The sequence below is a fragment of the Artemia sp. Qi Xiang Cuo genome, chromosome 5, assembly GCF_049724085.1.
Source record: "Artemia sp. Qi Xiang Cuo chromosome 5, ASM4972408v1, whole genome shotgun sequence".
In the NCBI taxonomy this organism is placed as follows: Eukaryota; Metazoa; Arthropoda; class Branchiopoda; order Anostraca; family Artemiidae; genus Artemia; species Artemia sp. Qi Xiang Cuo.
Genome location: NC_142798.1, coordinates 32,437,402 through 32,464,850, shown reverse-complemented (window position 1 = coordinate 32,464,850; position 27,449 = coordinate 32,437,402). Strand labels below are relative to the sequence as shown.

Sequence of the window (27,449 nt, the reverse complement as noted above, 5' to 3'; positions counted from 1 at the left end):
TCTCGTTGACATATACATGGCCAAATCTCTAAGAAACGCGACACCAGACACCGCCTTCTCGAATTTATGTTCCAACTTCTTTACAGCTTCTCCCCCCTGTTTTAAGTTAGATTTCCCAAATTTGGCTTATCCCCTGCTCGTTAAACCCTCAAACTTTAATTGACTTCAAAACATTCAATACCCTTCCCAAATTATTCACTTCTCACCTACTAACATTCTTCAGCATCAACTAGTAAAGAATTACATAATATAAACACTACACAATACTTGCATAAGTAAAAACTTGCATAGTATAAACGAACCACACTAATAACAGTAGTCGGAAACTGGATATTTTAACACTTCATTTTTCTCTCTATACTTTAAAATAGACTTGTTCCCCATACCCCTGAATTTTCATGAGGACAAGAAAAGTTGGGATTATGTATAAACTTCGGATTAGGGCAAAAGGAATGACCGAGAAAGGCTAATTAATCCTGAAAATATTGGTGACAAATAAATGAAATTGCATAAACTTATAAATAATGGAATAGATATGTCAACCATTGCAGTTTGATTGGCCTACCATGCTGCAATGACGTCAAGATATTATTATCAATAAAAGGCTTGGGGTTTTATTGCAGCGGAACGGCTCGGTTTCGACATATTTGGTTTTGCTCTACTAACTTGTGGTTCGACAAATGGCAGTACTACTGTTGATATCTCTACATAACTATTAGCGCTACGCATTAAAACCATCCCGTGAGGCATCAACCTCATCCCACTGGGCTTGACCACTTGTCAGAAACCTTCAGGTTTTTATGATAAGATTAGTGTTGCTTACAATTAAATTTATCTCGTCCGTTTTGGTTTTACCTCCTCTGAAGTTTGCCTCCCAACCCCTTACAATAAACTCATGGGTCGTATCATAGGCAGCACGCTAGCGCTGCCTAAGTAAAGAACGATGTGGGCACAATGTGTTTTTTTTTTGTTTTTTTCAAAAATACAAATGAATGTGCATTGTCAGTTTAATATACATATACTAATATTTAGTTATCAAAACGTTTAAATTATTTGATTTATTAAAGTTATAAAAGTAAAAACATTTAAATTTTCTCAGTAAAGTGCAAATTTTGTTCTGGCCTTGGAAATGCAAAGGTATTTTGCGCCCTACTTATATATTCATTTCGGCCCACTTTGAGTTTGGTTCGGTTATTTATGGTATTTGATGTTCGTTGTGGGTTTCATTTATTTATCGATGCTGATTTGTGGTAGTTTCACGCTTGGTAGATTATTTTATTTTATTTTTGCAAATTTTTGTTTAACGGAGTTCTTTACTTTTCTTTGAAAAACTTATTTTGTGGAAAGTTTTTCAAATTAATCTTAGATTAAAGTCGTGTTCGAAATCTTCACAAAGAAACAAGTTGAGTGTTACGTTAAGATGATTTCAAATATAGTTCAAAACTGAACTAAACAACTGCCGGAACAGCCTAGAAGTTGCAAGAGAAACCCCACTACGGAGTAAATAAGTACTAAAACTAGTGATGACTTATAAAATGTAGCAAACCAGATTTGAGTTTTTTTTTTATTGCTACTAACTTCCAATGCATATACAACTTTAGTACTTATTTAGTAGCCGGGCAGCACGCGAGAAGAACCGCATATAGAATCTCAAAGATCCTAATGAAAAACAGGTTTCCGCTGCCTATTGCGGTATTGCTCACTCTGTGAAAAATATTTAAACTTTAGTTTTTTTTTGGGTTAAAGGGGCAAAAAAAGGTACCTAGGCTAACTTAGATTACGTATTTAATATATGGTATACTTTAACCACCACCACCCCCTAATGTGCAAATTTATAGCCCAAATTTGTTTCTAAAGTATTATATTTTTTATCATACTTTGTTTTATTTTATTAGCATTAACCAAACTTCACTTCTCGCGTGTTGTCTGGCTACTAAATAAGCACCACAACTTTTTTCCGATAAAGCTTTATTTTCACCCGCCATTCTTTTCAGTAACAAAAAAGCAGGCTTTTTCCTTATTTCTTCTGAAGAAGGTCGAATTATATTAGCTCAACAAGACTGACCTATAGTTTCTAATGCTCTCCTCTTAGAGTGTCTTTTTGTTTAAGATGTTTCTGAAATACGTTGTACCATATATCTCTCACATCATCTTTTTCTAAATCAATTTATACCTACAATCTTGTTGTGAATACCTTGTTACAAGTTATTTTTTAAGTCTAGGGAAATCTTGGCACCTACTCAGGGGGAGGCCTTGCCCTTCCCCCGAAGTTTTCTTGAATTTTCATGAACTTGTTATTCAAATCAATTTTTTTTTTAATACTATCCCCTTCGTAATTTTTTTTTATAAGAAAATTCATAGTACGTGCCATTGTGGCCCTCCTACCCCCCTCAACTGACACCATTCCACGAGTAGCTTGCTCTTTTGTTGTACGCTTGTATCGCAAAATCAACTAACCTTAGCTTTCAAAACAAGGCGCAACATTTAAAGCGAGTTCCAGCCAACCCCTACTACCGGGCTGTTATAAATCATAGACTAATCAAAACATGGCATCTATTAATCGGAAGTGATGTTTTTTTTAGTTACCGTCCACTGGCGCGTCGTTCAACCCTGTGAGGTCGCTGGGACCGGCGTTTGTGATGAACAAATGGGATAGTCACTGGGTAAGTACTAGAAACACCATTGCACAATTGAGATTAAAAAAAGGCAAAAAAAACTGTGGTCTTATATGCACAAACTTGGAGGTATCTCATGGGAAGGATATATTTTTCTCAAAAACAACAAACAAAAGAATCATCTGAAAACTGCAAAGAAAATGTATGTTTTTTTAAATTTCACAGGGAGGATGGAGGATCCTGCGCCCAGAAAACTTGCTTGGTCCATTATATGAGTTTCCCAAAGGGGTTTAAGATTTAATATTGCTTTTTGGAACCAAAAACAAACTTTTAAGTTTTATGTTGTACTTATCTTATTAGCAGCAAAATAATTAGACTGTATTAAAAAACAACATATTAGTGATTGAGCCTTGATTTTTTTTTGCGGTTATTTGGTCTAGCTACAGACAATGCGAAATCAGTCAATATTACTTTTTTCTTATCGCTACGTTGGTTTTTCTTAGCCTTTTAGGTTTATTAGCTTAAAACAGACTTGGGTACTCTTCTACTAATCGGACTCTTTTATATAGTGCTATTTTGGTTAATGATAATGAAATAAAATAAAATATGATGACTATATAATATTTTAGAAACAAATTTGAGCTTTATATTGGCATATTAGGGGGGTGGGGGCAAAGCATAGCATATATTAAATACGTTTATCTAACCTAACCTAGGGACCCCGCCCCCCCCCCAAAAAAAACAACCAAAACCCCAAAAAACAACACTTTAAATATCGTATACGCAATTAAAACCACGCTATACATTGTATTTCTCTAGAGCGGTGTCTTGTATCATCCCGGGAAAACGGGTTTTTCAATGCGTCTCGATATTGAGATAAAAGAGTCCGGTTAATAGACGAGTACCCAGATTTGTTTCCAGCAGTGAATATTGGTAGAGTACAAGGCCCTACCCAGGATTTGTTTTTTCGGAGGGAGTTTTACTCAAAGATTTTTTTTTGGGGGGGGGGGGGTTACACAAAAAACTATAAAAACGCATACAAAATTTGATTATATCCATTTTTTTACGTTTTTACGAGTCAAAAACATCTCGAGAGGGGTTCAAACCCCCCTAACCCCCTGCCTGGTACGCCTTGATAGAGTATATCTGTCTTTTGTATTTTCCCTTCCTTTGAATAAGGTAGTATGGCCGCCCAAAATCTAAATTCACTCCCTGCATCAAGCAAACAGTAAGCAACTAGAAAAGAGGCGATATATTGTTGTCTTTAGTCGGGATATATCCCAGACATGAAAAAGTCGTCCAATTTTTCTTAGTGAGAACCTAGTAAAGAGTGAGCACTGTTCTAAAGCTATCCCTCTCTATCAGGGCCGTATCCAGGATTTTTTTTCGGGGGTGGATTTTACAAAAGGATTATCTTTTCGGGGTGGGGATGGGTCTACAAAAAACTTCAAAAGACCCATCAAAACATGTTTATATTCGATTTTGTTATGTTTTTACGAGTCGGACAAACATTTGGGGGAGGGGGGGGAGGGGCGGAAATTCCCAACCCCCCTGGATTCGACCTTGCTCTCTACTTGGATCCGCTGACGTCACATTGATAATATTACAGAAAAAGCACCAAAAGTATTGCTTTTTGCGGTAAATTGCATTTTACTTTGACTCAGTCTCAAAAACGGGAATAGAACTTTAATTTTCTAGTCGAATGAGTTCCCTCCCAACTTGGAAGTCCCAAGTTTTCTCGACCACTTCTTCACACAAAGCGATGTGAATGACTGGAAGACACTTCGCTCTTTAAGCTGGGTGCCCAGAGAAAACGAATTCGTCGTCGTCAGGCGAATATTTTCAGCTTCGCACGTCCAAAATTCACAGTTCGCCCCTTTTAACTCCGAGTCGAATTTTATTTGCACGATAGATATTCGCAAGACGAAATACAATAAACTCCTAAAAACAACCTTTCTTCGGTAAAGTGGCATCACCCAGAACTTTCTTGATAGTTTCAGCTTATCTCAGCTAAAAAATAGTAACAATCCACAAATCTTTTGTTTCTGTCTTTTAGAAATCATATTTGAAATTTCGTATTATGCAAGGCATACCACATGAATTCACTTTCGTAATGTGAATTGATAAATTCGTCTGCGAAAAAAATTCGCTTTCTGTGGGCACCTAGCTTTACTGTATGTAATGTCAGGGCATTGCCTCTGATGCACAGAAAAAAGGACGCTTACGAAATTATCGGACTTCACTTATCGATACTGTAAGATACTAATATCGATACTCGAATCGATACTAATATATTTGGGGTTCAACGTTTAAGTGTGTCCTGTTTACTTTCTACATTTTCCAATACAGATACCCAATCATGGCTGAAATCAGTGTTTTTAGTAGATTCGAGAACAAAAGTTTATTTTGTGCGTTGGCTTTACTAAAGGGGTTTTTCTGCCGTTCAATTGTTAGCTAACAATGTTAGCTAACAAAAATGTGTTTGGACAGCAAAAACAGAATTGTTAGCTAACAGAAAGAGTTAGCTCACAATTCGCAGAAACATGATATTGGGCAGGAAATTCAAAGAAAAATTCTGACCTAGATAGTGTTGCTGAGAGTTTATCTCAGATTGATAATACCCAAAGCTTTGAAATTCAATTAACAGAATATTTCAAAAAGATCATATCTTAAAGAAAAAAAATATAACTATTAATGCCAGCAAGTAAAACAAAGACACAAAACATTTTATTAATTGGCAAAGTACATTGAATTTTGACGAAAAATTAAAATACCAGTGCTTAAGCTTTCCTAAAGTAACTGTTTAGTGCATTTACATAAGTTATCCCACAAATGGAGGAAGTGGATCAACTTAGAAAAAATATAATTTGATTGCATATGTGAAATTGTTTCATTTTTGATCATATCAAATTGCTATGACTACGTGACAATCTTGTTGTTTTCCTATTTTTTTCAACGAAAGAATTGATTTTTTTTTTCAATGAGATTACCAGAAAAGATATTTCTAATAAATTAAAAGGGGAAAGGAAAAAAAAATAAGAAATAGGAGCAATCCTCGATTCTCCATCAATATTGTAAGCATAAAAAGTACCCATCTTGCTTATTTTTGAATATTTTGCTTTAAATTCCCCAACAATTTCCTTCAACAAGCATTCGATTTGTTAGAGAAATCCTCTAACAATGTTAGCTAACAATTTTTAGTTGGACGGCGGAAAAACGATTGTTTGGAAAAATGTTAGCTAACAGTTTTCTGTTGGACGGCGGAAAAACCCCTTATAACAGTTTTGTTATGACACATTTTTGGAAATTCTATAAATCTTAAAAATCTGATCTACGGCAATTGGAGGGGGAAGGGGGTATAATTTAAAATCTATGGTCAGGACAAAGTTTAGGCTCTGGATACACTCGTGAAAGTTTCATTCACATAACTAGCCTACTCTCTAAAATAATAACACTTTCATCTAGAATTTCCGCCGAAGATGATCCAACATGATTCAAAGCAATAGGTTTTCAACGTGCAATATGGTTAATCAAACAGTTCGTGGTAACGAACTGTAAGTAAGGAGCGACCCGGCTCAATGGTAACCGAAACTCTAGAAAACGGGTTTTTGATACCAATAGATATATCAAAAGAATCAGATTTCAATGCTGATTTCAAATATATAACTTTCATCAAGTTTAGTGCTACCCATCAAAAGTTACGCGCCTAAGAAAATTTGGCTGATTTTCAAAAAAAGGGGGAAAGACCCCTAAAAGTTATAGAACCTTAATGAAAATCACACCATCATATTCAGCGTATCAGAGAACCATACTGTAGAGGTTTCAAGCTCCTATCTAAAAAAATGTGGAATTTTACATTTTTTGAAAGAAGAAAGATAACTGGTGCGGGTTTATTTGTTTGTTTGTTTTTTGTTTTCCCCAGGGGTGATCGTATCAACCCAGTGGTCCTAGAATATCTTGGGAGGACTCATTGGAACGGAAATAAAAGTTCTAGTGCCCTTTTTAAGTGACCAAAAAAAATGGAGGGCAACTAGGCCCCCTCACCCGCTCATTTTGTTTTTCCCAAAGTCACCTGATCAAAATTTTGAGATAGCCATTTTGTTCAGCATGGTTGAAATATGATAACTATGTCCTTAAGGGTGAATTAATCCCCCGAAGACCCCAGGGGGAGGGCTAAAAGTTATGAACTTTACCCAATGTTAACATATAGGCCTAGTAGTGGTTATTGTGACGTATACAGAAGTTTTAAGGTGGTTTTTTTTCTGATAGTGGGAGTGAAGGGTGGGTCGGTGGTTATGTTGGAGGATCTTTTCATGAAGGAAGTTTTCATGGGGGAAGGGAAATTGCCATGAAGGGGGCGCCGGAATTGCCAGCATTATTTATTCGTTATTGGGAAGTAAACAACCATTTTCAGTAATGATTTTTTCTGGAGGGGGGCTAGAGGAGGGGGTTAACCTGGAGAATATTTCCGTGGAGGATGTTTCTTTGGGGTAAGGGACATTTCTATGAAGGGGGCGCCGGATTTCCAAGCATTATTTAAAAACGATCAGAAATTAAATAAAAAAAAAACAAGTTTTTTCAACTGAAATGTAAGAAGGAATATTAGAACTTAAAACGAACAGAAGTTATAGTGTATTTGAGGGGGTTCTCCCCCAAGTCAATAACTCGCTCTTTACGCTACAGTTTTTTTTTATTTCTTTCAAAAGAGCTATATATTATAATTAAACGGCCTTTGTGATTCATGGGTTTGTGAATAAAAATTTTTTTTAACTTTTAACGTAAAGAGCGCGGTATTGCCTAAGGGGAGAACCCCCTCATATACGTAATAAAAAAATAATAAAAAAACAAGCGATACGGCTCAATAGTAATCGAAACTTTTAGAAACGAAATTTTGATGTCAATAAATGAATCAAAAGAATGGGTTTATAATGATGATTCTAAATTTATAAATTTTATTAAGTTTAGTACTACTCATCAAAGGCTACGAGCCTGAGAAAATTTACCCGATTTTTTAAAGAGGGGGGAAACATCCCCTACAAGTGAAAGAATTGAATGAAAATCACACCGTCAGATTCAGCGTATCAGAAAACCCTATTACATAGGTTTCAAGCTCATATCTGCAAAAATCTGCAACTTTGTATTTTTTGCCAGAAGAAAAATATACGAATATAGAAGTTAGTTACGTAAGTTAATTTGTAAAGACATCCATTTAGCAAAAGAAAAGTAAAATTTTTATGCAAATAAAAGCTGCATTAACTAAAAAACGATCAGAAATTAAATAAAAAAAACAAGTTTTTTTAACTGAAAGTAAGGAGCAACATTTAAACTTAAAACGAACAGAAATTATTCCGTATATGAAAGGAGCTATCCCCTCCTTAACGTCTCGCTCTTTACGCTAAAGTTTTTTATTGTTTTAAAAAATAAAGTTGTGAGACAGAGTCAAACTTTAGCGTAAAGAGCGAGGCGTTGAGGAGGGGAAAGCCCCTTTCATATACGGAATAATTTCTGTTCGTTTTAATGTCGCTCCTTACTTTCAGTTTAAAAAACTTGTTTTTTTTTTATTTAATATCAGTTATAAATCACTCCGAATGTAGGCTACTTAAAGCTCGGTTTATCTCACAGTTTAATTGCGACTGATTAACACATTGCCTCCAGAGGTTCGGAGTATTTCATATGGAACTCATCTGGTTTTGCGGATAATGTTTCTGAGATTTTTTACTCTTGAAAGATGAAACCCGTGGAGAGCTCAGTTAATCATCATGACAGGTCTGTTTTATGATTTCGCAATGCTCTTATTTGTCAAATGTCATGTTTTAGCTAACAGATACTGAAACATCAAGTTCTGCATTTAATGAAGATCATATTTACATCATCAATTTGAATTCGTAACTAATGAATTGAATTCGGAAAGTAGCAGGTAAGACTAAAAGCTCATTCAAAGACCACGGGGAACTTATAAGAGCAGAAACTGGCGCTAGTGTTGAAAAGGAAATGACCAACGCCATCTACCGTTTGGTGGTGCTGTTGGTTTTTTGTGTTTGGCTCTTTTTTTTTATCTTTTTTAGCCACTCTGAACTGCTGCACACTTATCTTTTCAGGTATTTTAAAATGTAGGGGGGCGTAGAGACAGCAGAATTCTGTCACTAGTAGGCCTACACGCTTCCAATCAAATAGCCTGTTTAACCTGTCGAAATTTTCCAAAGCTAGCCTAAGCCTGCTTTATGCAAACAGGACTTCGATTTAAAATAATTTTAGAAAAAAATGCTGATTAACTATCACTTGAAGGAAAATTACGGCTTGAATCCTCTATCATTACGGATTAATAATATCAGTCAGGCTACCCCATTTTTATGGAAGTCACCAGACGCTAGTTATTAATCCCTACCTCCCAATGGTAAATCGTTGAAGGGCCACTCTTTTAAGCTTCCCATTCTCTTTCAGCCCATTTACTTGTTTCACCTCTGGTCTTGTTTCACCTCACTTGCATTTTCTTTTTCTTTTTGTTTGGGTGGGATAGTAATTTTTAATGGGATAATTTCAGTAAGTGCCAAGAAATTTGAACGAAATTTAAGATTTGACCCCCCCCCCTGCGCATGGGCATGCCTCGGGTAGCTCTAATACTAATAGAATTCAGATTTTAGAGTTCATTGACATGTCAAAACTAGCCAGTGCTGGCTGATCAGAATCATTTCGATAATGTTTTGATTGACCTTGCTTAGCTAAGTTTAGACCAGTTGAATTTGGGTTTTGGCCAAAATCTAGGCTCTGTGTGCAGGATAAATGTATTTTGCGAATGAGTTTAGATCAAAACTCTGCACGCTCTCAAAAATCTTGTACATCGCGTAAATTTGTACCACGCGCTGTGGCAGTCCGACATACGTGGCACGATGAATCAGGGTGAGACAATGATGTGTGCTGGAGAACAAGTAGGGCTTCAAGACGTCCATCAGGTGGTTAAGGATGCATAACCCCACAATGAATATTATAGGCTACTCATTCCGAACAGTATTAGCGCAATGCTATTGATAGTAAAATCCCTACCCCATTATTAAAGCCCTGTCCCATTCATTGAACTAAGTACGATAACACATTGAGCACGTACCTAATTATTGGGAGCGGGGCTAAATTTGGAAGAAATGCTAGTTGCGTGTAAAATATAGGAACGGATGGAGAAATCCTGGATTATAGTTCAAGATTTCTTCGAGCTAAGCCAAGATCCAAACCCCCTTTCTTAGATTTCTGAGACATATCATAGCAAAGTTTATTTTGCAACTTGAGGTATTTTTTCTGGTTGCTTAGTTGCTTTGTGTTCATTCTTGTCAATTAGTTTTGTTTATTTAAACAATGAAGGCTCTGCTTTCATTATCCAGTCCATCTTGTGCATCATGTAAAAAGAAGAACAAAAAACAAACTACAAAAACAAGAAAAAAAAGGTTTGATTAGACCGAAAAAAAAGAATCTAAGGAGTTTATACTCATTGTAAAAGAAAAAGGTTATAAAAATGCTTTGTTTTGATAGTTTTAGAGGTAATTTTGTATAATTTTTTGACTAGCTACAGAGCCAGTTATATATATATATATATATATATATATATATATATATATATATATATATATATATATATATATATATATATATATATATATATATATATATATATATATATATATATATATATATATATATATATATATATATATATATATATATATATATATATATATATATATATATATATATATATATATATATATATATATATATATATATATATATATATATATATATATATATATATATATATATATATATATATATATATATATATATATATATATATATATATATATATATATATATATATATATATATAGAACGTCTCGCTAGGGAAAACCAATCATGATAGTTTGTTTTCGCATACTTTATTACCCCCGGTTTTGAACTGGCTACAGAGCCAGTTAAGGTTTTAACATATATGTATATGTATGTATTAATCTATACATTCGTATATATATATATATATATATATATATATATATATATATATATGTGCATATACGAATGTATAGATTATTACATAGATATAAATAATATGTTAAGACCTTAACTGGCATGATAGTTTGGTTTCGTATACTTTATTACCCCCGGTTTTGAATTGAAATTCTGTTTTCATTTCAGATATACTGGATTGGACCATTACTTGGTGGCGCGTTTGGAGGACTTATACACGAGTTTGTTTTTAATACGTATCAAGATGGCTGCCAAAGAAAGTCAACAGGTGAAGGTGATAAGTTTAAAATCCCTTCTACTTTTCCAAACATCCTCGAGGGATTTCCTCATCCTCACTGGGGATTTACTGTGGGAGCGTCTATTTGATCCCTTTCCCAGGATTTGGTCGCGTGTCCTTTTTTAGGGGAGACTTGGCTTTGAACGACGTTCTAAGCACTCCCTCTTTGTAGTCAATTTTGCAATGTCCTTCAATAAATTGATTTTTATGACATTATCAATCCCATTGGAGATGGGGAGAAGGACTTGTTCTTTATCGTATGATAATAAAGCAAAACTAAGTTGAATTGATTTTAATTCTCCTTCTTGCCTTAAATATTAACTGTTTTCATGTTTTATTTGATGCTTTACACGTCTAACTGCACTATCGTTTATTATACTTTAGTATAAACCTTATATAAAAGGAAGGATTACACTTAAACATTAGAGGTAAAAAACGAAAAATTATAATTAACTTAGGTAGTTTTTGAGAATGTCTTTCTGACAACGACACCCGATCCTGTTTATAACTGGGGTGGGTATATGCGCCCCAAAATGCAAAACAGGAATAGTTGGATGGGCTCTGAACCGTTTTTCTGCTTAATAATGGATCAGTATCCAAAATTTGTAACAGGGACGTACCCTAGGGAGCACCCTGGGGTTTCTCCCCTGAAACCCTATATTTTCTTGAATTTCTGGATCCTCAGAAAAGAAAGTTCTGTGCACATGCCTGATTTATGGTCGAATAATTCATCTCTATTTTTCTACGGCCATCCGTCCTATATGATGACGCTGGGAGAGACAAAATTGGAGACATCGATTTTCTTACTAAGTCTACGCTATTGCGTATAACATTGCTTTTCAAGTTGTCTAGTGTTACACCCCCCCCCTCACCCGGAACAGATGGACAAAAATCGGTTGCACAAGTGTTAAATATATTCTGACCGACTTTGATTCTTGTCCATGGGATCGACCTCCATGGTGGGCAACGATGGATAAAAGCTACTTCTGCTTAAAAGCTACTAGCTTGCTACTTTTGAGGTCCCTTTTGCTACTTTTTAATAATTGTTGTCTTTAATTTTATTCGTATTTAATTAATTAGGTTAATTAAATTTAATTGCTTAATAGTTAGTGAGCACTAAAGTCAAAATTTTGAAGAAGTCATTAGGAATGAATAATATTCCTCGAAAATTAGGAACGAAGGTGTTTCCTCAGAGAGTTGGCTCGTAGTTACTCAAACACTTTTGTGTGTGTCCTCGCCTGGGAGAAATAATAAACTCGTGATTAATTAATCAGCTATGGCTAACAGCTCACATCAAATCAACTGACCATGTATTGTTCTAACAATTTAATGATTTTTTTTTACACCGATTTTGTTCTTGCCGAGGGGAGGGGGCAAGATCAAAGAAAAAAAAAACATTTAGGAAAATATATCACCGCCATTGTATAAGTCCGTAAATGCCCTGTCATGTTTCTTTTACACCAGGTCGCACGAGCCATTAAATGCTTATGACTGACTCAGAAATGTAGGTGTTTCGTCAACAACAGTGGCGTAATTTCGTCAAAAACCTGGGGGGGGCGAGGAGGAGCCAATTTTTCCAAATCAAGTTAAAATGACAGTGAAAACCGAAAAATGAGCCATATAATACCATAAAGTCAATACAAAAGAAAACTGACGCTTTTTATTGGACGCTTGAATTATATAGGCTTATCTTAGTTTTGACAAGATTCTAGAAGAAACTAAATTTCAGCTGAGGAACAAATTGGGGTATGAGAGGGGAAGTTGTCCCCCCCCCTGTCCCATTACACTGTACGCCCCTGGTCAACAATACTTATGTTATGATAGTAAAACTATTCAGAAGTAATTAAGTCGCTAGTTTTGCAAATACATGTAAATACTTTTTGATTATTTTGAGATGGTATTTATACCTTCCCTTCTTTAAAACTCCACGTAATGCCGCCGTAATGCGTAACTTGTTAAAATCTAGTTTTCTTCTTATAGTGGTAAATATCATATTTAACATTTTCCTTAATATACCCTAATTACATCATCCAGCTCAAAAATTAAAAGGGTGTGTGGTAGTTTTACGCTTTATAGAAAATTTGATTTTGTTTCTGCTCATTTTTAGTTTAGTGGAGTTCTTTACTTTTCTTTGAAAAACTTATTTTGTGGATTTTTTTTTTTAATTAATGTTTCACAATAACCAACGCTATATCTGAACAACAGGCAAATTTCATAACTTAGGATTCCTTTTCCAAGGAGCAATGGGGGTCATGTCATCCCCTAAGGCATAGTTATTGGACCCTTCAACTATGCCGAATGAAATGGTAACCACAAAATTTTGATCGTATGTCTTTGGGGGAAAATGGGCATGGGAGGGGGCCAAGTTAGCCTCTTCTTCAGAAACAAAAAAACAAGTATCCGTGATCTTTCTTCTGGCAAAAAAAGAAATACTCTGCTAGAAAGTTCTTTGATATGCTGAATCTGATGGTATGATTTTCATTAAGATCGTTTCAACTTTTGAGGGTGTTTCCTCCCTTATTCGAAAATCAGGCAAATTTGTTTAAGTTCGTAGCTCTTGATGGGTAACAGTAAACTTATTTTACATTTTATCTAGTGTGGGGATACCTAAAAACGTGGGTAGGTAGCAAACTTAAATGTGAAGTCAAAGGAATGATAGTAGAAACTATTATAATGTGAGAACCATTACTGCAGAAACTATATAAAATGAAAAAAACTGCGACAATTCTGATACTAATATTGAAAAAAAAAAGCTTAAGCACTTTAATGTTTTGGTTCATTTATTCTATGAACATACCCCCCCCCCCACTCCCTAAGAAACAATAAAACAAAGGTATTTTAAAACCCAGGGAAGGCCTACTTGCCCCTTCCCCCTCAATGGACACCCAGACCTCATATCTGAGATAAGCCCACATAGCTTTTATTACTTGTAATCTCGTTTCGCAATTTTAGAAAACAAACAAAAATAGGAAAGAAGGTGATTGCGTGGGAAATAAGAGATATCACTATGTTAGGAATTAATCAAAATGCAATTAATGTGATACCACTAGTCAATTAGGTTGGCTTTGAATTTACACAGGAAGTGAAATCAGTTTTGTACAATGAAAGCTCTGACACTAAATTTGATTTCTGATACTTACAGGGTTTTGATAACAGTTTTGGTGATAAGATTTTATACGCCTTTACTGCTAAAGCAGTTGAAATTTGCAACTTTTGGGAAAACTAGCTATAAGATGATAATTTCGATACACCGTTAGACACTATTAAAATATTGTATTGCAAATTAAATATAAAAATATTAAAAACCTTTGCTTATTAAACCTTTAAAGATATCCATTGTCACAGCTCTCTTGAGAGTGCCTTCTTATATTCCTCGCTTTCAATCATGCGTCTTACATAACGCATATGTAAGCGTTTAAAAAAAATTGTGATATCGATTAAGCAATTAAAAATCTAATACAAATGCATTGGTGAAATTCCAATGAAAAAAAACTACCTATTTAAATATAATTTCTAAATAATTGCACATTACTAATATAATAGTCTGCTACAAACTTCAGCGTCAAACCATGTGAGATCAACATATTTGCAGACTCTTCTTCGCCGTCCATTCCAGTCCAGAGCTTCTGCTTTTTCATATTTTCATTTGATTTGTAAATGGAGAATGTAGTCTAATAAATTATATAGCAAATTAAACACTACAATATTTCAACTTAAAATTCGACTTGTGTCGATAAATAAGTTCAAATAGGGATAAAATCCTTTTAATAGACAGTGTTTTACAAACAGTGATAGAAACTCACAAAAAATACCAGATATTTCCAGATATTAGGCTTTTTAACATTAATCGGCGTTTTTCGACTCCATCTGGATTATACGCTTTTCCCCATATGTCTCATAACTTAGCAAATGAATATTATTGTTACGTAAAGAATTTCCTGGGCCCGAGCCTCGAAGTGGCCTGGCGTGACTTTCCTTTTCCATAAATTGACAGCAAAAGTTTAATTGTTATTTGTTTTAATCGTAATGGATTTTTTTTTCTTCAAAATTTTCTATTACTGTGATCTGGTTTTTCTCTGTGTCGCATAAAAAGACAATTATCTATTTTAACCACGAAATTCCCTAATCACACGAAAATTCTCCTTATTTCATCTAATGGAAGAATCTTATTTAAATTCAGGTGATTTTTTAATTAAAATTACAATAAACCATTTTTTAGTTCCTTGTATCCTCTGTATCCCATAAAAAGATTTTTTTAAGTACAAACAACGTGAAAATAAAACTTTTTGGTCTCTGAACAAAAGGTGGATCTAGAGCAAAATCCTGGGCGGGGGGCAATGTGACAAGGGCGCCAATAATTGACTAAATTGACAATTTTATTTAAAAAAAAGTGAGAAACAGAGAAAACACGGAATAAGGGTGCCAGAAGAAATCTTGGGGGGGGGGGGGGGCTACCCCGGCCCCCTGGATCCCCCCGTGCTCTGGATCCAATCTATTCACTCGTGAAAACAGAGATTTTCTATGAATATCCTTTAGTTGTTTCAAAATTATTAAGATTTTAAGGCAGTGTTGCCTTTTTGAACCGTGGAAATAAATAAGCAAAATTAATTGTTTAGATTTGACGACACTTTTTGCTCGTAAAAACTAAACATTAACCATCAGTTGCTTCCCAAAGACAACTGCACCTTCAAGGGAAAGCTATTCCTTCCTATGAATTTTGGTACTTTTTGCTGATTTTTATTCATGTTTCTTTTTAAAATTTAGCGCCCGCTACTGACAAAAACTGCTCAACTGCAATTGGAGTTTTTTTTTTCAATTTATTGTTATTATTTTTTTTTATGTTGAATTCCTGATTTTCGTAATTTTTAAAGACAAATACGGTTATGAAAGTTTCCACTTAACCAATTTGAGCAATCAGATTTTACTTCCACTGTCCTTGTTACTTTAAAGTATGACGAAAAGAATTGAGAAATATTCTGAAGTTTCATTAATTCTGATATATTAATCTAATACCGACGGTGAGGACTGGTCGAAAAAAACTTCAATTTTAGTACAAACTTTCTTCTGATCGAGTCTTCCGTGCATTCCGAGTCTAGTAAAGAACCTTTATCTGCAGAAGTGAGAGTAGGGGGAAGTCCCCTAGTGTGTATCTAAAAGCTAAGAGTAAAAACAACGCAAACTCAACGCTAAAAACAAAGGAATTCTAGATGTTCGGGATTAAAACAGATATTTGTATAGTATGGAAGGTGAGACCTCCCCTAGGAAAAACTTGACCCATTCCGAGGGTTTAGGCTACATTCATCTATTTAGCTGAAGATATGGTTTGTGATAACCAGGGTTTACATGGTGGTGATTAGAGACGGTGACCCGGATAAATCAATTCTTTCGAGATCGACTTAATTTCAAATAAAAGAAAACGACATGTTTGAACACGTGTTGTCTTTTAAATTTGACAATGAAAAAGAGCGGATGTGAGTGTGTTTTAGTCCCCCTCGATATGTGATCCTTCTGTTGGTCCGTTTGAATTGAAACCATCTGTTTCAGATTCTTCAAGTGTACATAGCGACGAAGAATGCTATGAAGAGGCAGACCATGGTAGCACTCCATTGAGAGGTCCAGTTCCGGGAGCTCTGACTGCTAGAAATCAACATTATGAAGCTTATAAGCCAATGACCGTTGGTAAGTTCAACAATTCTTCGGAGAGTTAGAGGTTTCAGCAGCTACATACTTAGGATTTTTTTTTTTTTTTTGTTCGGAAGGGAGAGGGGTAAATTTCTTCCAAATGGCAAAACAGATGGATTATATAAAAATGCAAAAGGAGTAGAGTAAATAGTAGAATTGAGGGGGGTGGGGTAGTTGGACACGGAGGCACCTCTGAGTGTGGGTGTTTAGTCTAGTGCATCAAAAAGGGCTAAACATCTTATTAGTCTACGACTCTTAGCAAGTTCAGGCAATTATCGGGGGTAAAAAGGGAAAAGTCGCTCAGACTCCGTCATCTGGTGTAAGTCTCGGGAGCACTATCTGCTGCACCACTACTACTACTACTACTAACAACTCACCACAGCACCAAGCTGCCTGAGGCCAACACAGCTATGCATGCTCCTCCTCCACACCAATCTATTCAAAGCCTCCCTCTTTACACCCGCCCATGAAGTTCCCATTTCCTTTAAATCTTTCTTTATGCCGTCCTCCAACCCCAGACGGGGACGACCTGCTTTCCGTTTAGTCTTAGATGGTTGGCCGAAAAGAACGATCTTCGGCGATCTGTCATCCTTCATCCTCACAACGTGTCCTAGCCACCTCAACCTTTCTTTCATTATAGCCCTAGAGAGCGGTATTGAACCACGTTTTTCGTATAGCCTATTGTTTGAAATACGGTCAGTCAGCCGGGTACCCAGAACAATCCCTAAGTAATTTCTCTGGAAAACATCTAGCAAATCTTCATCCGCTTTTCGGAGCGTCCATGCTTCAGAGCCATATTTGACCACTGTCATCACTGTAGCTTCTAATATTCTAGTCTTGGTTTGCAGACTAATCTTCCTTTTCTTACAAACTTTTTTGAACTGTGAAAAAACACTTTTAACATCTTCACTGGTCTCACCATATTTACTAATAATACTACCAAGGTAAGTGAAGCTGCCCACCTGATCAATCTTTTCATTACCCAACGTCACCTTTTCATCTTCACTTATTCCTAGCCTTAGGGACTTAGTCGTTCTAACATTAATTTTCAAACCAATTCTAGCACCCTGAACTCGCAAAACCTCTAAAACTTCATTCATTTTGCTCACACTTTCATCTAGGATGCTTAAATCATTAGCATAATCCAAGTCCAGGAGACTTTTCCTCCCCATTTGATTCCGTGGTCTCCCATTGCCTTTCCTGTGCTCCTTAAAACAAAGTCCATCAAAATAATCCATATAAAGGAGGATAGAACACAGCCCTGCATAACTCCTGATTTAATACAAAACCAGCTGCTAACCTCATTTCCTACCTTAACCGCAGCAGTGTTAGTCTCGTACATAGCACTAATCACTTTAATGTATTTGTCTGGTATACCATACAAGGATAAAACCTTTACTAAAGCTCTTCTATCAGCAGAATCGAACGCTTGCTCATAATCTACAAAACTGAGGACCAAAGGTGTTTGAAAACTCGGGCATTTGTCAATCATTAGACTAAGAGTGAAAATTTGGTCGACACATCCTCTACCTTTCCTAAAACCGCACCGTTCTTCTCTCATAACATTGTCTACAGCATCTCTCAGTCTAAAAAATATCATATTACTAGGTAATTTACTACCTACAAAGACCAGGCTAATGCTTCGATAATTACCACACTCACTCTTATCACCTTTCTTATAAAGTGGCTTAACTGAGGTTTTCCAAAAATCGTTAGGTACTTCCCCTTTTTCAAAAATCATGTTCATAATATTCAATAACTTATTTGTAACCTCATAACCACCATATTTTAAAAAGTCTTTTGCCACACTATCAGCACCTGGAGCCTTATTATTCTTTAATCCTTTTAGTACTGGTGCTAATTCCTCCTCACAAAACAAATCTTCCTTCACATCCAAAGTATCCAAAACTTTTACACTATCCTCTGTATCTTTTCCTGCAACTCTATCTCGGTTAAGCAAAATTTCAAAACATTCGGCCCATCTCGCTTTAGTTTTTCCTTTATCGCTAATTGCAACCCCATTCCTATCTTTAACTGGGCCAAGTCCGGTTTGACTAATCCCTCTCAATTTGTTAACGTGCCAGTACAATATTTTACTATTATGCCGTCTAGCTGCATCTTCCAGATCCTCGGCAATTTTATCCATGGCCTCCACTTCGCACCTCCTTAGTTCATATTTTAATGCTTTCTCCACTTTCTTTACATTTCTTTTGTTTTCATACGATCTATCGCTACACCACGCATAGCTCATTTCATTTGTATCGTGCCTCTTCGTGCTTGGCATGGCATATGCCACCAGACGTGGCGCATGTAACTGGATATCAGAGATGTTCAAAGGGTGGGGGCATGGTAAGCTGCCCCAGGGATCGTGAAGCAGATTCGTGTAGAATTATAGAGCAGAAAATTTCCGTGAGATAACTGCGGAAAATACAAGACTAATTTAAAAGTCTATTACTAGCCTTTCACTGACTATGATACTGAAAAGTTGGAATATACTGTATTATTGTAGTTCTTTAAACAAAAAAAAACAACAAAAAAACAAGCTAGCTCAGTTTTCAGTAAAGCGCTTGTTTCTACTATTTTACAGATATTGAAAAATGCCAGGAATCAGTTATTTTGCGAGTTCTGTAGATATAGCCTATCTTGTGTAATCTGCAAATCAATAATTTTTGTTCGTTTTAAGTTTCAACTTCATTCTTTACTTCCCTAAGAAAAACTGCTTTCTTAAATCAACATAATTTTAAAGGAGAACGTATTCTTGTATAATTTCTTATAGTTGCCTATGGCACTGTCTAGGATCTGCTCAAGGAAACAGCTCGTTTAAAGAAACAAGAAAATAAAGCAAAATAGTAAAAAAGCAAAAATCAGAAAAAAAAGGTTGGCAGGGATCGTCAAAGGCAAATGAAAAAAATACATTTTATCTTATATGTATCTCTGTCTTATATATTCTATTTTATATATATAAGAAAAAAAAAAGATGTTTTTTTGTGTTGAACACAACCCATATAACTAAAATATCCTAAGTTTGCCACCGAAATTGCTGACTTTCTGATTGCTTTCATATGACAGAGATAACCAGAAAGAGCGATTAGGAACAGATGCGTGAGAAGATTTATTATTCTCAGGATGTAATGCCGTTTTTGACGAGAATCAAATTTTATGTCCCTTCCAAAATTTTCTAAGACATAAACACTCCCAAGGAATTCAAAACTTCCAAAGAAGAATTTGGTGACGAACATTTTCCCGACTGACAAATAGGAAACGTCAAAATACCGTTTCAAAATATGTATGGAAATAGGCTTAAACTGAAAGATTAACTGAAGTTTGATAAGGCGTTTGATAAATGTTGGTTTGGTGTCATGAGGGCCGTCTGTTTTTAAACTTGTTCGAAAATATCGATTGAAGGGAGTTTAAACTAACCAAGAACCAATCTTTTTTATTGTTCGAACGGTTCAGAGGCAAATTTGGCAAGGTCCATAAAATAGGACAAATTTGGCAACAAAATTCAGTTCTGACTTTGGTTTGAGTTCACCTAAAAAAAAAAAAACTGGCCAGAATTTTTTGATGCTTCTTTAAGGGGGTCAAGTATGAAGATTCGACGCCATATGGATCGAAACGCGTAATTGAATTTATAATGGGGTATGAGCAAAGAATCGAACCTTGGACGCAGTTACGTAATTTAATCAAAATCCTGGGTGGGGGAGGGGCAAAGTGGGAACCAATTTTCCCAAATTAAGTGAAAACCACAGTGAAAACTGAAAATGACCCATATAGTACCATAAAGGTAAAGATATACTAAAGAAAACTGACCCCGTTCTGTGGATGCTTGAATTATGCAGGCTTATATTAGTTTTGACAAGATTTTTGAAGAAACTAAATTTCAGCTAGGGGAAAACTAGGGTCTGGGGGGGGCAGTTGCCCCCCCCCCTCCCCCGCCTCGTAACAAACTACGTCCCTGCTCGGACTCAACTGCTTTCCGGGCACGTGTACTTCGGACTACGGTCAACTGTTTTTCCAGCAGCGTTTGTCTGCTTGCTTCCGAAAATTCTAGGTTCGATCTAGCGAAACTTAAATCTTTATTTGAAATCCAAACCAATAAATTAAAATTAAACTTGTTGTACTTTTCTGCTTCTTCTGGCTTATGCTACAATATTAGTGGCATATTAATTTGTTAATTCCATCAGCACCTACTGACTTAACCACTGTAAATAAATAATATACAGTAGAATCATTCCCTATCTCAATCATTATACATACCCGGGTTGAGATGCAAGGGCTCCGGAGAACGTTGAAACATAAGCGATTTTAGATTTTTTTTTTCACGGATAGATAAGTCAGATTTCTCTTGAATGCGAAACTTGGCATCATCTTTATAACACTAAATTTTAAAGAATCTAATTTTAAATTAATTTATTCCAATACATATATAAAAATCGGTAATGAGTAGTGTAATGTTATTATTAGGTGTTTTGAAAATTATAAGTTGGTTTCGAAGTCTCGAGTTGGTTTCAAAGGCATTTGAGAAAGTTTCTGCGAAAATGCGTGTTCCAGGATAATACATACTGAATTGTTGATGGACGAGGACGGACGAGGATATGGGTGGAGCTTTTATACGCGCCAAGACTGTAGTAGCCAAATATTACTGAGTCGCGATTCTACTGTATATCAATTATATACAGTGCTTTTAACTTAGTACGATAAAAAAAAAAAAAAGAAAAAAAAAGGTTCTTAAAAATGGATTAGCACTGACAAATATTTTAGCTGTTGAAGCCTAAATTTTTTTAGGAGTCAATGTGACATGATTAGATTTAGGATATATTGAAAATAAGACAAATAAAAATAAGGAAAAGAGACCACAAGGGGTTATAAACTTTAATAAAGAAACTGAAAACGCTACAAGTACAAACCAAATATTTCAGATTTTATATTCGAAATATTTTTTTTCATTTTTTACTCTTTTTATTCATGCTTTTGACCTCATTTTCCGTCTCATTGTTTTGACTTTAAATTATATATTATTTTGAATCCTGAACTGGAAATGTAATCTTCTTCTGAATTTTGTACCTTTTTATTTGTTTTATAAACTTGATTAATTTGGCTTCTTAATATTCAACTACTTCCTGCACTATTGTTATTTTATGCTAGTCTTATTGTATTTTGGAGCAATTATGATTATTGGATTGTTGTTGATACTTTTACGGTTTTGCCAAAACAAAAAAATATTTTTTTTCCCCACAAGATTGAGTCCAAATACCTTTTTTCCGAAGATATTGTTGTTCAAAAATGTTTCCCAGTCCATTTTTGATGGAAGGCTAGGCTCGCGTACAGTTTGAAGAGGACTTCACGTCCATGACCCCCTCCCCCCACCCCACCTAAAGAAAACAAATGCGCAAGTGAGGAGTCGCGCCAACACACTATCAATTTAGGAATTCTAAATTCTAAAATTTGGGAAATCACGATGTTAAATCATTCTTGTGTTGGAGTAAATTTAAGAAAGAGACCGAACTACTTCCCCTTAAACAAACTGTTTCTTTTTCTGACTCAAGAAAAAAGGAAGAACAAATATATTATCTTTTTATAAAATAACAGATCACTGGACTGGATGACATAGCAAAAAAAACTTGTAATTTTATTTCATTATCTAGTTTGCTGTGGGCTTTGATATTATTGTAATGACTCGCAGATATAATTAATTAAATTGATATAAACGGACAATACTTGCCTTTTCACATTACGGGTCTTTGAATCTGGTTTCATTTTTTCTAACCAAATTCTATGATATTTACAAAAATTGGTTAGTATTTGTCGCTGAGACTCTTTGGATCTGAATAGATAAAATCAAGTCGCATAATACATTTCCAGCAAGGCCAGGGGCCCTGCCTGCACACCTGGGCTGTGATAATGCTGTGATGTTTTATACGTCAAATTGAGCTAAAAAAAAATTGAAAGAGGCAGAAAAATTAGAAACAGCAATAACCCCTATGCTCTAAAAGATCAAGTGACAATTTCCTGTAAAAATATGACACTTTCCTGGCAAAAAACAACAACACTCTTTTTACCTTCCTGGAGTTTTCCCCCCTCCCCCTGGTACTTTTTTGATAATGATCAATGTATTCACAAACTTATCTAATTGCCAAAATTGAGTAGAATATGAATTTCCCTTTATAGACACTTCTCTTTCTTTTTTAATACCCTTTCAGGTTACATAGCTTTTAAATATCTCCTTAAGTTTGAGGCATGCACTTTGCATGAACAGCAGCTTTTCATCTTTTCAATTACATTTAAATTATTTCAATCTTTACATTTTTTAAAATTATATAATGTTCAGTTATTTCAGTTTGAATTTTCTATTTTTACTCTAATGTCCATCTCTGTTTTTTTTTGGAAACAAGAAAACTGAAAGGAAAAAATCACTTGCCTTAAATGAAATCAATTTGGTGTTGTTACTTGAATGATAATTGATTTTCTAGCACAAGACACCTTGTGCAAATCTTCAAGGAATTTAGACCAATCAGAATCAATATATGCTGGAACGCGTTCACTTTATTGTCGTTCACCGATTGCCGCTCAGCGCACCATGCTCAATCGCTCTCAGTCGGTCTACTCCAAGTCCCAAAATCTGGTCAATCAAAGGATTCATCCAGTGGCTAGCGTCGTGGCGCCAAAAAATGGTGGCTTTGAAGCACTTTCAAGACAAGAGAATATTTACGTTGGTAGATCCGTTGCACCATCTATGAGGTAAATTAACTTCTTGTAGCAGAGCAATAGTTATTAAATAAATTCAGCATCCCAACAAAAGCTAAGTTTGCGAGGGCATGCTCCGAAAACAGGGACAATTAGAAAAAATAATTAAGAAAGAAATTGAACAAATAGAAAGAAGTCAGTCTTTAGATTTATTTTAAGAATTAAGAAAGGGGGGGGGGGTAAACTAAATTAAGCAGAGACAAAATTACATCTCATGACTTACGATATAGCAGTAAGGTTTATGACGTCATAGTATTCTATCACGAAATAATATTGCCGACTACAGTTCCTTTGCTCATAACCTACTTGCTATTGCTATGTAAACATTCTGTTTTCGTTTGAAGTTCAGTTTTGACTTGATTTGGAGACAGCTAAGGGATTGTTACTCCTATCTTGTGACAGTCTCTTGTTTTCTATCAGAACTGAAGAACTTTTCTTGTTGGAATATGCTAATTTAAACTTTACAATTTCAAGCTACTATGGAATTATGTTATTGTGAGAAATAAATTTTTTTCCAAGAAATAACTTTCAATGTCGGGGCCGAAGAATGTTCTACAGATGCTATGAAAACTTTAGGCTGAATACATTATTTTTTAATGAGATTAAAAAAAAAGTATTTTTTGATCTTTTATATTTTTTCAGTACCAAAGCGAGTTTTCAAGTTAACCACTAAATTATTTCTTTTGGATTTTTTTCGTACATAGCGCACCCTCTTCCCTAACACCAGATCCTCAAAAGACCAGTAAAGTGTGTTACCCTCAAATAGCCATATTACGGGTATAAAAGCGGGATAGAAACACAAATGAAGTAAACGGTAAAGCATAAATCCATTCAGCCATAGATCTATACATAAAATTATATTCCCTGTACTGCGGGATCTTGATTTCCCAAGAACCTTGCCCCTCGCATTTGTATTAAGGGCATGATGAAATCGAGGGATTTAAACTTCTGCTTCAAAGGAATTCTGTAAAAAATGAAAATACTACAGTTAAGGGCTGGACACACGTAACTGATTTCGGGAACCAATTTTAGCATCAGTGGACAAACGGTAGCGGTAAGAGAAATTGGCAGAAAGAAAATTTTATTGCGCGAGAATTTCAAAACAAAGAATCATGGACACAAGTAGTCAACTGGAGTTTATTAAGAGCTGCATGATTGATCTCAGCTCAGTAGTGGGGTCTTTCACCACAGACATCTCTGGCTGACTTTTTATTTGTATACCTATTTTTTTTGTGATGATCATGATGAAAATCGATCCTGATTTTGTAAATCGGCGCGAAAACTAGAACATTTTTCAAGCTCAAATCGACGCCGATTTCTTTTAAAATCGGCACTGATTTGGAATTCAGTTCCCAAAATCAGCTACGTGTGCCCAGCCCTTTACTTTCGGGAAGCGCTGGAGCTGAACCTCCGATTACGACTATATAGATACAGCGTTGGGACGTCAGCTATTACCAAGATTGCCCAAAAATGCTTTTGGTGTACCAATAGAGGCAAGAAAGCACACAACTTAGGTGGGAAAGTGTTCAAAGAATTCGAAATGCTTAAAATTGTGAGGGATTCAAAATACGAGGACCGGGGAGGTGGGGAAAAACATGCTTCCGTACTGTAAATTCAAATTTTCCTGTTTTTCAAACTTTCTTGAACGAAAATCAGAAAATCAATAAACTAATAACGTTTTTTTTTTTAGGTCAGAAAGTATTTACGTCCCACGAAGCCAATTTCAAAATGAAGCAGTTTATTACTCAAAAAAGCAGAACGAAAACGTTTATTCAACAAAGCCCCCTCTTGCCTCCGATCCATACCCACGGAGTGATTCTGGCTATTCTCAGAAGGCAGATCAGCTTTACCAACCTCCTCTCCCCCCTACTCCTATGAGTGAAGATCAAAAGCTGGAGGAGGAAAATATAAGGAATGCCGAGTGCACCAGAAATGAGTTCACCAGAAGCTCGAATGATCCCTATAACCGAAATGAAAATGAATACGGAAGACGTCAGTTACCTCAAAGGCATGAATCCGTTTGTGGGGTAGTTCCTCCAATAAGGAGGGATGAAAGTTACAAACAATTCTCCCCAAACAATTCTCATAGTGATTCCGCATATGGGTCTGTAAATACGCCCTCTACACCTAGCGGAAGTAAAGGGTTTAACTACTCCCTGACTGAAAATCAAAATAAGAACTATCAGCAGACTGAACAATTAAGAGGTAATGAGTATAATAGCAATCAGGGAGCTTTAATCGTTGACGCCACGCGGGAATCGCTCTATGGCTATTCTAAACAAGAGATGCTGCAGAATCGACAGAATTCAACGGATAATCATAATGTGCAAGCTGTCAGATATTAAAACTTATATTGTCTGATTTATAGCTATTCAAAGATAAAATGTACAGATATGCGCTTTTCACTGTTCCCTCAAATTGAGATTCGAAATTTATAGCAGTGTGCAGCCCTTTACGTAATACTGTGGAGGAACGGGACATTAGTCAATCCTCGGAAGTTGATTTATTCGATTAAATCGAATTATGAATTTCAAATATTCCAGGAAGTTTGTTCATTATTACTATCAGTCAGCATAGGGTTACCGCCAACTTGGTTTAGACAATTTCTACAAATCGGCTAAAGTATCTATATTTTTTTCTGGCCTTAAAAACAAGACAATAAGATCCTGCTCAAAATTTGACTTCAGTTAGTAATTAGATTTGTCTAATAAACAGATTAAATTTGTCTAATTAAATAAAAAAAATAAATTTATCTAACACTAAAAGTCCGTAAAAACAATGTCCCGCTAGAAATAATTTCGCATAGAAACCTTGGTTAGACACCTAACCTAGCGTTAGGCTAGATTAGGCCACTAAGCAGAGATAAAACCCAAAAGTAAAGAGATATGTATCTGTCCCTAGACTAATTTTATTAATAAAGAAATTCGTGAAGAATGATAAGCTTTAAGTAAACGTTGGCGTGACCTTAAAAAGTGTGCTAAAAATGAGGGTTACAAAAATGTATGAAGTATAATTCCCTTTGGGCTCTGAATGAATACAAATACAAAAAAAGAAACGGACAACAAGAAATTTAGCAGAGAATATTTATTATAAAAAGAATAACACTAAAATTTTTATTTTAAAAATCATATGCGTCCAGGATATCTTTACGTTAAAAAAAAGTAACATTTTAAGTCCAAAAATCTGAATATATCTTTGAAGAACACAGCCGGGAAAATAAAGTAAAGCTTGATTTTTGGAAATCTGCCAATTGTTACCTATCTAATCGAACCAATTAAGCTAGCTTCAAAAATTCGCTGGCCGATTTCTTTCTTTATTAGCCCAGTTTGGGGCAACTAGGCCAACATGGTACCACTGCTTATGTCTACCCTTGAATTTGTCTTATTCTTATTTTGGAAGGAACAAAAATGACTTCGTACGTACATTTTACCTTTGAACAGCTGTGTTTAGAGAAAAGATCTCATTTTATAGCGAGGTTTGAATGCTTACAAAATCGTGATTTGAAATTATTAGTGCTAAACCCATTTAGATAGAAAAACAACTAGAGGCCATTTTCTCGCTAGCTTTGCTACTTATTCCGTTCTGAAATGGCAATGACACGATTGCGGAAAAGAATAATCCATCTTAACGGCAAAATCTAACCGCCAAATCTTGAGAATCGGGCCTCTAGTCTTTTTCCTCTTTCTATGGCTAAACCTCAGTACTTGCAAATATTGGAACATATTTAGCTGAAGACATTATAGTGTAACACAGTGGTTCTCAAACTGTGGTATGCGTACTTCTTGGGGGTACGGGAAATTTTTTAGGGGGTACGCGGCCAGGCAAAAAAAATAAAACAACCTCGTAACGCTGGAGCTGGCACATTCACTTACATTTTAGCAAAATATTAATTTGAGTCCGTGATCAGAAAAGGGTACGTGCAATTTTTTGTGGTTAAAAAGGGGTACAGTCTCCGATTTCGGTAAAAGGCTACTGGAATAATTAATAGATCATTCAAACTAATGAGACTACAAATATGGTATATTGTAGACTTTTCACTGAACAGGGTTCAGGTTGTTTTGAAAGCTGGCAATATTTTCTTTATTTAAATAGTGAGGCCAGCCTACGCCATTATTTTTTAA

At 35.4% G+C, this 27,449-nt stretch overlaps 1 protein-coding gene across 2 annotated transcripts in view; it reads left to right on the top strand.

Annotated features, from left to right (window-relative positions):
- Positions 1-27,162, top strand: part of bib (MIP channel family protein big brain) — a 48,072-nt gene extending 20,910 nt beyond the window's left edge. Inside the window, exons 4-8 of one of the 2 annotated variants that reach the window (XM_089089497.1) lie at positions 2,583-2,663; positions 10,794-10,893; positions 16,447-16,581; positions 23,055-23,322; positions 25,019-27,162. In XM_089089497.1, the coding sequence (XP_088945623.1) occupies positions 2,583-2,663; positions 10,794-10,893; positions 16,447-16,581; positions 23,055-23,322; positions 25,019-25,673 (1,239 nt within the window). In that variant the 3' untranslated portion in view covers positions 25,674-27,162. Of the gene's footprint in view, positions 1-2,582; positions 2,664-10,793; positions 10,900-16,446; positions 16,582-23,054; positions 23,323-25,018 lie in introns of both variants that reach the window. The other variant, XM_089089496.1, reaches the window with a different exon arrangement.
- Positions 27,163-27,449: the final 287 nt, after the last annotated feature.